The sequence below is a fragment of the Macaca fascicularis genome, chromosome 8 (assembly GCF_037993035.2).
Source record: "Macaca fascicularis isolate 582-1 chromosome 8, T2T-MFA8v1.1".
Lineage (NCBI taxonomy): Eukaryota > Metazoa > Chordata > Mammalia > Primates > Cercopithecidae > Macaca > Macaca fascicularis.
Window position 1 is genome coordinate 128,722,526 of NC_088382.1, and position 12,938 is coordinate 128,735,463.

The 12,938-nt window shown below is 36.3% G+C and overlaps 1 protein-coding gene across 2 annotated transcripts in view; it reads left to right on the top strand.

The window, feature by feature from the left end:
* Positions 1-12,561, top strand: part of COLEC10 (collectin subfamily member 10) — a 40,128-nt gene extending 27,567 nt beyond the window's left edge. The window contains exons 4-7 of one of the 2 annotated variants that reach the window (XR_001493121.4): positions 6,351-6,404; positions 7,789-7,884; positions 9,793-10,311; positions 11,052-12,561. Coding sequence is in view for 1 of the 2 variants with exons in the window: in XM_015455134.4 (XP_015310620.2) it covers positions 6,351-6,404; positions 7,789-7,884; positions 9,793-10,184 (542 nt within the window). In the remaining variant the exon portion in view is untranslated. Of the gene's footprint in view, positions 1-6,350; positions 6,405-7,788; positions 7,885-9,792 lie in introns of both variants that reach the window. The other variant, XM_015455134.4, reaches the window with a different exon arrangement.
* The last annotated feature ends 377 nt before the right edge of the window (positions 12,562-12,938 follow it).

Sequence of the window (12,938 nt, forward strand, 5' to 3'; positions counted from 1 at the left end):
GAGTTTGAGTTTATACATTGATTAGGAAACTAAACCATTAGAATAGTGAAATTTCATGAAGAGACAGACAAATGAATTAATAGGAAGAGTCCAGAAACAGACTACCAAACTTGATTTATGCAAAGCTGACACTATTTTGTAATGGAAGTCACAAGCTAATCAATATATAGTACTGAGTTATTGGTTATTCATGTATAAAAATAATAATCTCGATCCCATACTTAACACTGTACCTAAAATCAATGGTTTATAGATCTAAATTTGGTGGTAAACCCAAATCTGAGAGACCTAAATTTGAAAGGTAAAGCAATAATGCCTCTGGAAGTTAATGTAGAGGTCTATATTTTTGATCCTATGGTAGCCAACACATTTTTAAACAGAATATGACAAAGACCATGTAAGAAAAACTAACAAATTGAAGCCTATCAAAATAAAGAACTTCTGGCCAGATGCAGTGGCTCATGCCTGTACTCCCAGCACTTTGGGAGGCCAAGGCAGTCAGGTCACCTGAGATCGGGAATTCGAGACCAGCCTAGCCAGCATGGCGAAACCCCATCTCTACTAAAAATGCAAAAATTAGCTGGCTATGGTGGCGTATGCCTGTAATTCCAGCTACTTGGGAGCCTGAGGTGGGAGAATCACTTGAACCAGGGAGGTGGAGATTGCAGTGAGCAAAGATCACGCTGCTGCACTCCAGCCTGGGCAACAGAGTGAGACTCCATCTCAAAAACAAAATAAAGAGCTTATATTCATTAAAAGATACTTCTCAGAGAACAAAAAAGGAAACCACAAAGTTGGCTATGTGCTACCTTTGTATTCAATAAAGGGCTTATATGTAAAACATACAAAGAGATTATACAAATCAGTAAGAAAAATAACTGACAACCCAAAAGAATAAAAAAGGTCAAAAGAATAGTCACTTAACAAAAGAACATATTCAGATGATCAATAAATATATTAAAAAGTGTCAACCTCATCAGGGTGATGGAAATTTGACTAAACTATGATAGTACCGCATACTAACCAAAATGGCTAAAATAAAAATGACTGACAATATCTAGTGTTGACAAGGATGTGGAACAACTGAAACTCTCATATTTTGCTTCACCATACCATAGAAATAAATATACTATTTCAATATGCAAAAAAATGAATGAAGATATGGACACAGTATTGGGGAAAATATTCTATACAGAAAAAAAAACCTATATGCCAAATGGTTCTATTTATAGAAATTTCAACAACATGAAAAATTTATGGCTTGAAAACTTGTAACACAGTTCTAAGTCAGTATGGTGATCTTTAGAAAGGAGGGCTATAATAATCTGCAGATGACACAAAAGCGGCTGCTTGAGGATCTTGGTATTGGTTACATGGGTATTTTATTCTGTACAAAGTCATCAAGCTGAATCTTTGTGTTGGCAAATTTTCTTTGTGTTTTTTTTCAGTAAGCGAAGTTTAATAAAATAATTTTTGGTTAACTGTGCTAAGGGAAAGATTATTATCTGACTACATTATCCCTCTATCATCTCTTAAAAATGATATTAGAAATTTGTGGACAGATAAAGTAGCAATATGAATGCAGCCAAACATACATAGCTAATAATTATGAATAAAAGCATTTTCAAGGCACAATAATTCATTTATTGATTAAAATATTATGATGTTTAGTGAATTTTGTAATGTGCCATTGGTCTACTTTTAAAATTTAGTGATTTGTTTTTATTTCTTATGATAGATATTCATTTTTACAACCACTTTTCCATTTTTAATTTTGTATCTTTTTTCAAAGAAGTCCCTTCAAATTGTATAAGCTTCAGATAAAATGCATCATGGATCTGTCCCTATCTGTATCAACTTCCTTAAACCAGTGGTTAAAGAGACAGAAAGGTATAGCCGGAAAGTGGGATGTTGGACTTCAAAATTTTTGAGATGCAGCTATGCTAAATGTGATTAAGATCTCATCTATGTCTTGTATTGCTCTGTGGAGATAGCAGAAGTGGAGGGAGAGGGTAAGTCGCTGCCATGAATAAGTCCAGAATTGAAGAACTTCTTTTTTATGGTCATTCTAGATTTTGCACTTCCCTGGATTTAGATGTGTAAGTCTTGATGGGATTCCATCTAGAAGAGTTAAAGCTAATGATCTTAAGCACAGTCTTAACCCTTGAATACAATAAGACTGCGTAACTTGGGAACATAGTAGATGACGAAGACAAGAAAGGCTCAAGAGTTTTTAGTATGACTAGCTGAGCCCCAAAGTGGATGAACGTCCAGAAATGTTGAAAAAGTAACAGTCTAGAAATGATAGGGTTAACTAACCTTATTTACTTCATGCTAATTCCTCCGGTAAGTCTCGGGTATATAGCACCTAATACATACCTTTGTCACTGTACTCACTGTCGTATCTGATTAGCTTCTCTGTTTCCCCTCATAGACTCTGAACTTCTTGGGAGAACATATGAATGAAAAGTTCACTGGGTTTGTTTGTTTAAATAAAATAAGCTCTGTCAGGACCCTAGTATTTAACCACTTTATCTTAATGCCTATTATATATTATAGACACTTTCTCGATGTTTGTTGCATTAAGCATGAAAAACTGCCTAATAAAACTTATTACTTTTTACAGTTTGTCTCTCTTTACTACTCCGTATTCCTATAAGTACCACTTTTCTTTAATATCGATTTCCACCATTAGCTACTAAGATTTTCTTCTCCTCTAGAGATATGCCACCAAATTTGTGAGCATGTCCTGGAATTTTTTAAAATGGAGATACAATGATCCAGCTCGCTTGGATTAATTTCATTTTTAATCTGTACTTTGAAATTTATTGTCCTCATTTTTATGATTGCCTTTCTAAATTTTTTACTGACTCAGATTAATCTCAACTTTCTAGGCTGACCTTAACGTTGTCACTTGCATGGATACGGTAGCTTTCTAGATGTCAATATTTCATTTTAGGAATAAGAAATAATAGTGATTTAGTATAGGTAAATTCCATCTCATCGCAAAATAAATGCTTTTATTTAAGGTCAATAATCCATTTACGCTGAAAGCATTATGATTTGTTTGTTTGTTTGTTTGAATGTGACCTCTAATTCTTCAACTTTCGGACAGTTATTACAGACATGGTCCCACTCATGGACCAAAATCAGTTTTTGTGGATGACTTTAAATCATAATTTGTTTTGGGGAAGTAGATATTCTAAGCTCAAATCTTCCAAAAGCTGGCTAAGTACTTGGCATGCATTCCTTTACCATAACTCAGATTCAGGAAACAGAAGTTAACATTGGTTGAGCATTCTCTGTAAGTCAAGCCCAGTGCTGATCCCATTATAAGAAAACATTACTATATCTAATTTATTCTCCTTAATGATCTCATAATTTTAAGTGCTAATTATTTCTGCTTTTAAAATAAAGAAAAGGAGGCTTAGAGAAATTAAGTAACCCGTCCATGTGTAGCCGGTAAGTGGCAAAGCCAGGATTCAAACCCTGATTTTGGGGAGCTTTCGTGATCTTTCATTGCACCACACTGCTTTGGTGTTCCCATTTGTCATGAAATGAAAATAATTCATGTCAAAATACTGAAAAGCAGTCACAGAGTTTACATCTTCTCAGAAAAAGCGGTCACATACCAATTCAAGAAACTGTTTTCTATATTATTAAGTTCTAGCTAAAGGCTACTGCTTTAGTGAAGTCTTCTCCACTCTGATCCACACCATCTTTTCTTTTTCTGAATTCCTGCCAGGCTTTTCATTTACTTCACTCTGTTAGTACATGATAGTGTCTCATCTCTTTGTTCTCTTATGTGTGTTTTGCTTTCCTTAAAAGCCCATCATTTGCCCAAGGCACTCGATTTATGCTTCTTTTATGTCCATTATAAAGCTTAGCCCAGAACTAGGATCATAGCATAACTGGAATCAACGTTCCATCTATGTTGAATTAAAAGGTATTCACATGCGAAGAAAAAATAATGTTTTAAAAAATCAAAACATTAAACCCATAGTCATACAATCTTTTAAGTGCATAATGTCTTTGATGGTGATGAGGACTGTTATTCTTTGCAAATTTTGATAACATTTTTCAAACACCTTGCTTTTTTTCATTAAACCACTGGTTAACTCATTTGGAAGCACCATGAAAGGGGAGTCAGAAATGGTTGGGCAGGAATACGAGCACTGCCATTTAATGGCTAGATGTCCTTAAGCAAGTTATTTTGCCTCTCTGATCCTCAATTTCTTCAAGTTGTAGAATGGAGACAATGATAACACTTAGTTCATAGGATTTAATGTGATAATATGTATAAGGTATCCAGAATAGTACTTGATGATTGATGGGTACTTAGTAAAATGTATATTCCCTTTCTTCCATTAATATCTCAAAATCTATTCTTACTTTTTCCAACTTACATATAAGAGAAATAAGGAATTTGCAGGATATAACTAAGGTGTGAGCAGATTGATATTACTGAGTAGGGTGTTTGACATATGTTCATGCCCAACTATATCCTCTGCTGTATCTTGAACCTGACCTTGTGCCCACTTTCATTCAGTTGCTGAAGCTTTTCATAGCAAAGCTCAAATGCTAAGCTTTCCTTTACCCTTCCACTAGAAGCACTGTCTCTTCTGCCTTCCTCTCAGAGTATATTATCTCTCTGTTCAATGTCTTTCTCACAACATGTATCATGTTCCATTGGTATAGATTTCACCATATTCTCGTTTCTTCCAAGTACAAGTTCCAAGCCTTCCTCCTGCATGTGTAAATTGTATTCTGGCCTTCAAAGACCCCCACCTTCTGTTTGGGGAGCACACGAATGACTGGCATCAACTCTAAAGAAAAGTGTCCACATGGCTCAGTTTAGAAAGGCTCAGCAAATCCTTGGGGCCCCAGCAGGCATGCCTTCTTCTGAATGATAAGAGTAACTATGTAAGGAAAAGTACACATCAGACAATGATGAGAAAAGCCAATGGGTGTCCTCAGTACACACAACATGGGGCACCCTATGGATTTTAGAGTGGCTTTCACTTTTTCTCTGTTTCTGGTGAAGGATGAGGCTTGGCAGAACCTTAATACCAACTGCATTCCCTTTTGCATTGTCCCCTTGGGCCATATAACCAATTCTTTGACCACACCACATTCCTGTGAGGGTAAGCCCCATACACCTAGCCTAGGTGACCTTCATCCTGTATTCATCCCTCGTGAGTTCTTTCTTATTCTTTTTTTCCAGATCACTATTGAAGCATAAACTCTATTTTACTTCTGTCAGGGTCTTCCCTTTTGATTCTCAAGAACCTCAGCCAAACATTTCTTCCTGAAAATCAAAAGCTTTTGCTTTCAATTATTGCGTCTGATGTGGGCCTCAAGAGCTTATTTTGAAGTTGAAAAAAAATTAACGTGTTTTATTCTTTCTCTCTGCTTTAAAAATCCTGCTTCTCTGAGAATTATTTTGTGGATACCTGCGAGTGAGAAAATGGTTACATATAAAGAAGTACAGAAAGGGAAAGTACCAAGGTTGCTATTTCAGTATAATATATTTGACATGACTTTGCATTATTAGTATTTGCATACACACTTCACTTCTAAAGATTGTAAACTCCTTCAAGTCATAGGTTGAAGTCATGTCTCTGTATATCCTTTCAAAGTACCCAGTCTTTTGTTTTTCATAGAGTAAGTAAATAGTAAATATTTGTCTAATTAAATTGAAAAAGCACAATACATGTGTTTTTTGTTCTGTTTTGTTTTGTTTTGGAAATCCAAGGGCAAAGCCCCTTGGAATAACTTGGGGCATAATAAGTACAAAGACACTGCAGTGTGCTAACAAATTGATCGAGATTCACAAAACAATGGTATTTTTAAAATTGAAAACATGCTGAGAATTGTATTAGCCTTGTTCAGAGGGCCACGTTATTAAAAAAGTATTAGTAGGATAGGTTACACAAATTCAAATGCTTCTCACAAACCCTGCTGGAATTCTATATTCAATCTAAATAAATTATGACTCATTTAATTAGTTGTGCCTGTGTAGCCAATTGAAAATCACATTATTTATAAAAAACAAGAGATATTAGAGATATTAGTTGTAGATATTGCAAATAAAATTTAAAACTGCTTTGACTCTAGATGTGAATTCACTCCTTTCTCCCTCCTTACCTCCCTCCCTCCCTCCCTCCTTCCTTCCTTCTGTACTCCTTCCTTTTCTTCCTTCCTTCCTTTGTTTCCTTCCTTCCTTCCTTGTTTCCTGCCTTCCTTCCTTGTTTCCTTCCTTCCTTCCTTCCTTCCTTCCTTCCTTCCTTATTTCCTTTCTTCTTTTACTTTAATTTTATTTTATTTTGGTTGCTATTGTTTTTATTCAGGTGACAAAGGGGAAAAAGGTTTGCTTGGAATACCTGGAGAAAAAGGCAAAGCAGGTATGATATGTTCAATGTTCTCTTTGATTTCTAGCACCATTCCAAATTTATTCATCTCAAAAATAAATATATTTTAAATGAAAAGCAAGAGTTCTTTTAGTATGCTTAACCTTATTTTCCTCAGGCTAGAAGAAAGGGAAGAAGGGGACTTTCCTGTCTCCCTGCTGGGGACTTTCCAAGCCCTGGGGATGGGGATGATGGCACGTTTCATCCCTGCCATGCTTACTATGAGAAGAAAGCCCAGTCCATCAGGAAGCAGCCTAATTCTTCTGGGCCAAGAGGAAAAGCTGGCACTAGGCCCTGCCTCAGCATGCCATGCCTTGCCTTTCACTAGCATCTCAACCAAATACTGGCCATCAGAGTGCAGCAGCAGCCTGACCTGAGACAGACAGGCCCCTGGTTACAGTACATGCTTTCCATGACCGGGAGATTATCTAGGGTTATTCTCCTGGAGCTTTATTCCCAGTGCTTTACACAGGGAAAGAAAGATTGGTAATTTCAATTGTTTTCTATTCACAGGGCTATGGTGAAGACAATTCTAAGAACTGTTTGACGTTCTTCATATTTCATATGAATATGGATAAATAAGGCCATATTTATTCCTTTGGCTAATAAAATTATTTTTAATTTTCAAGCTACCAAAGGAAAAAAAATTGAAATGTTTATGTACAACAGCCATTAAATAGAAAAAGGGAATCATTTGAATTTTACATGAGTTTCCTTGTAATTCCCTCTCTGTCACAGCAATATTTGCTGGTTGTTGAAAAGGTAGGTGAGCAAAGAAGAATGAAAGACACACTAAAATCATAGTTAATCCACAAACTGGGCAACTGGCTTTTACAAACTTAAGTCGAATCTATTTATATGATTTAAACTTTGTCCTTGAAACATGCAAGCTGTATTTTAAATGGATAATTAGAATTAACATTTGATTTAATCATGAAAAGTTTCTTCTGTCTTGGAAAAACTGTCATCTAGTGAATAATGCAATAACACAAGAGAACACTGGCAGGAAATACGTTTCAAGAAAGTTATAAAAATTTTATTCTGAGATTGGGCAGACTCATTCTGTGTTCAACAAAGAAAATGCCAAATGGTCCAAAATGTGTATGCAGTGGTTTGTTGTATGTATTCTTCTTTTTAATAATCTAGTTTAGAATTGTCTTATAGTTCATTCAAAATATTTACAAAGATATATTCTGAAATTCTATCAATAATGTAAATTGGAAACCTTATTTTAAATAAAAGGTTTAAAGTATAGCCATTCACAGATATGTAGAACCAGACTAGAAAACGATAGTGAATATTGGAAAGAGAGCAAATGTTCCTTTCCACTGGTCTGCATGTACTTCAACATGAATTCACAGTTTTTGTCATTTAAAAGGTACCGTCTGTGATTGTGGAAGATACCGGAAATTTGTTGGACAACTGGATATTAGTATTGCTCGGCTCAAGACATCTATGAAATTTGTGAAGAATGGTGAACATATTCTCTTTTGTGTTATGTATCTATTGATAAATCTCTATCAACACTACAATTCCAATACTCTTAGGTGGAAATATCTTGAGTTGGACAAAGGGCTATTGAGATAGTGTCACCAGCTTAAGGGTCTTCCAAATTGCTAATTATCCACTAAGACTCCCCCAGGACACCTCAAGTCCACTACATATATTTATATGTATGTGCATTGCCTATGGGAAGAGAAAGACTTTCTTAGGTGAGGGGAATGGAGAAAAGAGCAGAGTGTGGCAAGCTATGCTGTAAGAATAAAAAGAGACAGTAAGAGTCAGAACTAGCATCTCAGAAAAGAGAGGTAATAACAACAATAGCTGCTTTCTTGAGTGCATGGAATAGTGAACAACTACTAGCATTATCTCACTGAGTTCTCATAGTTGTTTATGTAGTATGTAGATACTATGATCGAACTAAAGCTTAGAGGAAGTACCTTGCCCATGATACAGACCTAATGAGCAGTAGAGTAGGAATGTATTACAAGCTTCTCTGACTCCTCTATCCACAATACAAACATTATGTGTTTATCTGTTTTGCAACTTCCAATATTGGTCATTTTTGTTATCCCTTGTCCATTTTTTTAATAGTAGTTATCAGAAAAGCCCTTGAAGTGGAAAGGGCTTATGTATTTTCTTCTGAAATGGTATTAATAAGGTAACTATTATAATTACAGTTAAAATTAGTTTCTTTTTCATATACTTTCATTTATTGTAACTCAGCTATATTTGTTGTACATTGTTGGAATCACATAGATGCTGTCTCATGTTCATCCTCATCTTGTAACACTAGAGGCAAAGGAAATACTTGATATTAACTAACCACACTAATTATAACTCTAGTTATAATCTGTACTGCAGATTCTGTCTCTGATATGACTTAAACTGTCGTGAATAAGCCAGACCATACAGGGAGAACATAGAGCAATAGTTCTGAACATTTTAGTGGTCATAGATTTCTTTGTGAATTAAAGTTATGGATCCTAAAATGCATATATAGAGGCCCCTGACACCCAAAACATACATGCCATATTATGAGTGAAGGGTGATTCTCAGTCTCCAGTTCTGTCCTGAAGCTAACTCAGTAGCTCAGTCTTCCTCTTGTACCTGGGATGAAATATGGACAAACCCAATTCATGTACATGTTCACAGCGCAGGAATTTGGTCCAATGTGGACAAATATCTGTATTATTCCTACATCATTTCAATAAGCATTTACCATTCCTATAAGTATTCCAGGCACTGAAGCTAAAGAGTGTCAAATACATGGTCATTGTCCTTAAGACATTCACAGGTAAGTAGGAGAGAAATGCAGACAAACAATGAGACTAAAATGCGTTGAGTGCTAGAAGGAGGAAGTGAAAGGGGCAATAGAAACACAGAGAAGAGTGACTGCCATGTCTACACAAGGGCATTGGAAAGACTTCCTATAGGAGGATACATTTCCACTGAGATCTAAAGGATAAGTAGAAGTTTGCCAGGTAGAAAAGAATTTCTAGGCATAAAAGGCATGGAAGTACAAGAGAGAAGGGTCTGCTTGTGTGGTCACAAGTAGAGCTAAAGCATCAACAATGTTGGGAAACATAGTATGAGATGGGCTGGCTGAAAGTTCACGTAACACGTCTTTGTCAACTTTGTGCTGGCCAGGTGTGTGAGAAGTTGAAGAGAAAAGGAAGGGAGAACAAACGGTAGATATTTGTTCTCTATTTGATAACTAGAGGTGGGGGTGATTAAATCTGTGACTACCTCATAATAGGACTTTGAAAAATAATTCTTGAATATTGAATAAATAAATGTAAATCTGGCAATATCATATAATTCTATTACCTTTTATCTTTTTGTGATACATAATGATACTCCTTTTTTTCTCTCCCTGCAGTGATAGCAGGGATTAGGGAAACTGAAGAGAAATTCTACTACATCGTGCAGGAAGAGAAGAACTACAGGGAATCCCTAACCCACTGCAGGATTCGGGGTGGAATGCTAGCCATGCCCAAGGATGAAGCTGCCAACACACTCATAGCTGACTATGTTGCCAAGAGTGGCTTCTTTCGGGTGTTCATTGGCGTGAATGACCTTGAAAGGGAGGGACAGTACGTGTTCACAGACAACACTCCACTGCAGAACTATAGCAACTGGAATGAGGGGGAACCCAGCGACCCCTATGGTCATGAGGACTGTGTGGAGATGCTGAGCTCTGGCCGATGGAATGACACAGAGTGCCATCTTACCATGTACTTTGTCTGTGAGTTTATCAAGAAGAAAAAGTAACTTCCCTCATCCTACGTATTTGCTCTTTTCCTGTGACCATCATTACAGTTACTATTATCCATCCTTTTTTTTCCTAATTATACTACATTTGATCTGAGTCAACACAGCTAGGAAATGCTAAACTAAGGTATGGAGCCTCCATCATCATGCTCTTTTGTGATGATTTTCATATTTTCACACATGGTATGTTATTGACCCAGTAGCTCACCAGGTTACATGGGTCTTGAGAGAGAATTTTAATTACTAATTGTGCACAAGATGGATGGTTGTCTAGATGTCAAATGAGTTGTTCTCTTGGTATTTGCTCTACCATTTCTCCCTAGAGCACTCTGTGTCTATCCCAGTGGATAACTGCCCAGTTTATTGGTGATGATTAGGAAGGTTGTTGATGATTAGGCTAACCTGCCCTGGCCCAAAGCCTGACATGTAGAAGGGCTTTCTGTGAGCAATAATAAGATCTTTGAATCCAAGATGCCCAGATCTTTTACCAGTCACACCCTATGGCTATGGCCATACTTGGAAGTTTTCCTTGTTGGCACAGATAGAGAAATGCTTTAACCCCAAACTTTTATATGGGGGACTTCTAGCTTTGTGTCTTGTTTCAGACTATGTGGAATGATGAATACTGTTTTTGTGCTTCTGATCTACCAATTTCACTAACATATAACAAGTAGGTGCTTTGGACCCCTTTCTGTAGGCCCACACCTTAATCTCAGGCCCCTATATAGTCACACTCTGATTTAAGAAAAATGGAACTCTTGAAATCAAAAGAAAAAAATGGGAAATTGTTCACAAACAATATTAGTTATAGTTCTCTTGCTAAATTACCCACTGCTATTAACTTAACTTCATTTTTATTTATCTTAGGTTTACCTGCCTCAATTTTATTAACCTTAGGCATGGGGAGTGAGGGAAGGAGTTTGTGAAGCCTTAAGAAAATTCTGGAAGCTTCAAAGTGCTACCAACATCATTTCCAGGCCCCATCGTCCTTGCCTCTAACATATCACTCGTGGTGACATTTCATGGGAGGCCTTTTACTCTTCATAAATATATGTGCTAAAAATCCTACTGGAGATGTCCCTTCTAATATTCTGAAATCACAGAAACGTGTGAGGTACAGAATTTGGAACATGCCTAGAACTCACATTTACTGAGCTGGTAAAATTCTACCTTGAACTGTAGATCAAACCTCAAAGCAGCTTTCACTAGGAATTTAAAAATAAACAGTTCAAAGATGCTGCAGATCATCACCCTATAAACTGCTACTCCAGTTCTGGTTTGTGACATATGATTAGACTGTTTCAAATGCTGGCAAAATGGTTAATGAAATAAGAGAAACAGATCAACAACATATGTTCACCTTAAACCATCTGTTCATGATTTCACCCATGACTAACTGGTTATGAGATAGGATTTAATTAGGTTATTTCTGTGGGTTCAACAAGGGCCATAAACTCAGATCCTACAGGGGCCAGACAGATGACATATATAAATGAAGTGGAACAGGTGGGGACCCTAGTGCACTGAGCACAGCTTGCCCTTCCAAAGGAGCCAGCTGCTCCTCAGTGGCTGCTACTAGTGCTAGGAAGGACGCAATCTTGCTACATTTCAAGAGAAGTCAGAAAGCTGGGAGTTTGTAACATATGTTCATATTTTAAAATGTTGGCAACTAATTAATTTTTAACTCAAATTTTAAGTCATATGGGTTAAAAATTAAAATTAAAGATTAGAGGTCAAAAGTCTTCTAGCTAAAATTGTCATCATTTCATGTCTTCTGGAGGAAGGTTCAGAAGGTTCTAAACAAATAGAATGTCATTAGGATATGATGACATCAAACTCAAGATATCCCATTAATACCTTATTCAATTCAGCTTAATAGGAATTTGTTATATGTTTGATATTTATCAGGTTACTAGTTTAACTCTTTTGAGATGATAGCACATGACATTTAAAGGCAGAAAGTTTAATGCAAATTACAAAGCAGGACATCAAATCAAAGCCAGTTTCCTTGGATAGGAAGCCATCCAAGATTATGAGGAATGAAAATCTAGAAACACCTGTGGGAAAAAAATCTCATATATAAGAAGAGAGGAAGGAGAGACATGCAGCAAATGTTGCCTATGGGCACCTTCATGTTAAGGATCCATGTTCTGATTTGTTCTAAGCTCCCAAAGTGTGAGTATTTATTGTGTGTACTGTAAGTGCTATTATTATTTACTGTGAATGTTATAATAGTTCTTTCAATGACTCATCTTTTCTGTGATGCTTCTAAGAGAAGATACCAGAACTTCAACAAATAAGGTATATCCTGCAACCTTGCCTGAAAGAAATTTTGAAGACACCACAAACTTAATTAAAATTATTATGAAAACTCAAATTTGTGAAGCACTTTGTGCTTTAAAAAATGCCTTCACATATCATTTTTCATTTGATTCTGATAAACTCTGTGAAGGACGAAAAGCAGTCACTTTTACTGCCACTTCCCAATGATAACACTGAGGTCCAAGGAAGCTAAGCAATTTACCAAAATCAGCTCACATATAAAAGAAATTAATGCCGTTAACCTGCTGATTGAAACGGCCAATGCAATGTCTTCTCCAATTTCTGTGCATTGCTCATGTATTGAATGGAAATTCATCCACAATGGTCTTGTTATAGTAGGGCTCAAACAACTTATCTGTACTACATTCCAAAGTTAATGATGAGGATTAATTAACAGAGATGCTGGATACAGCAACTTGCCTTACACATTTA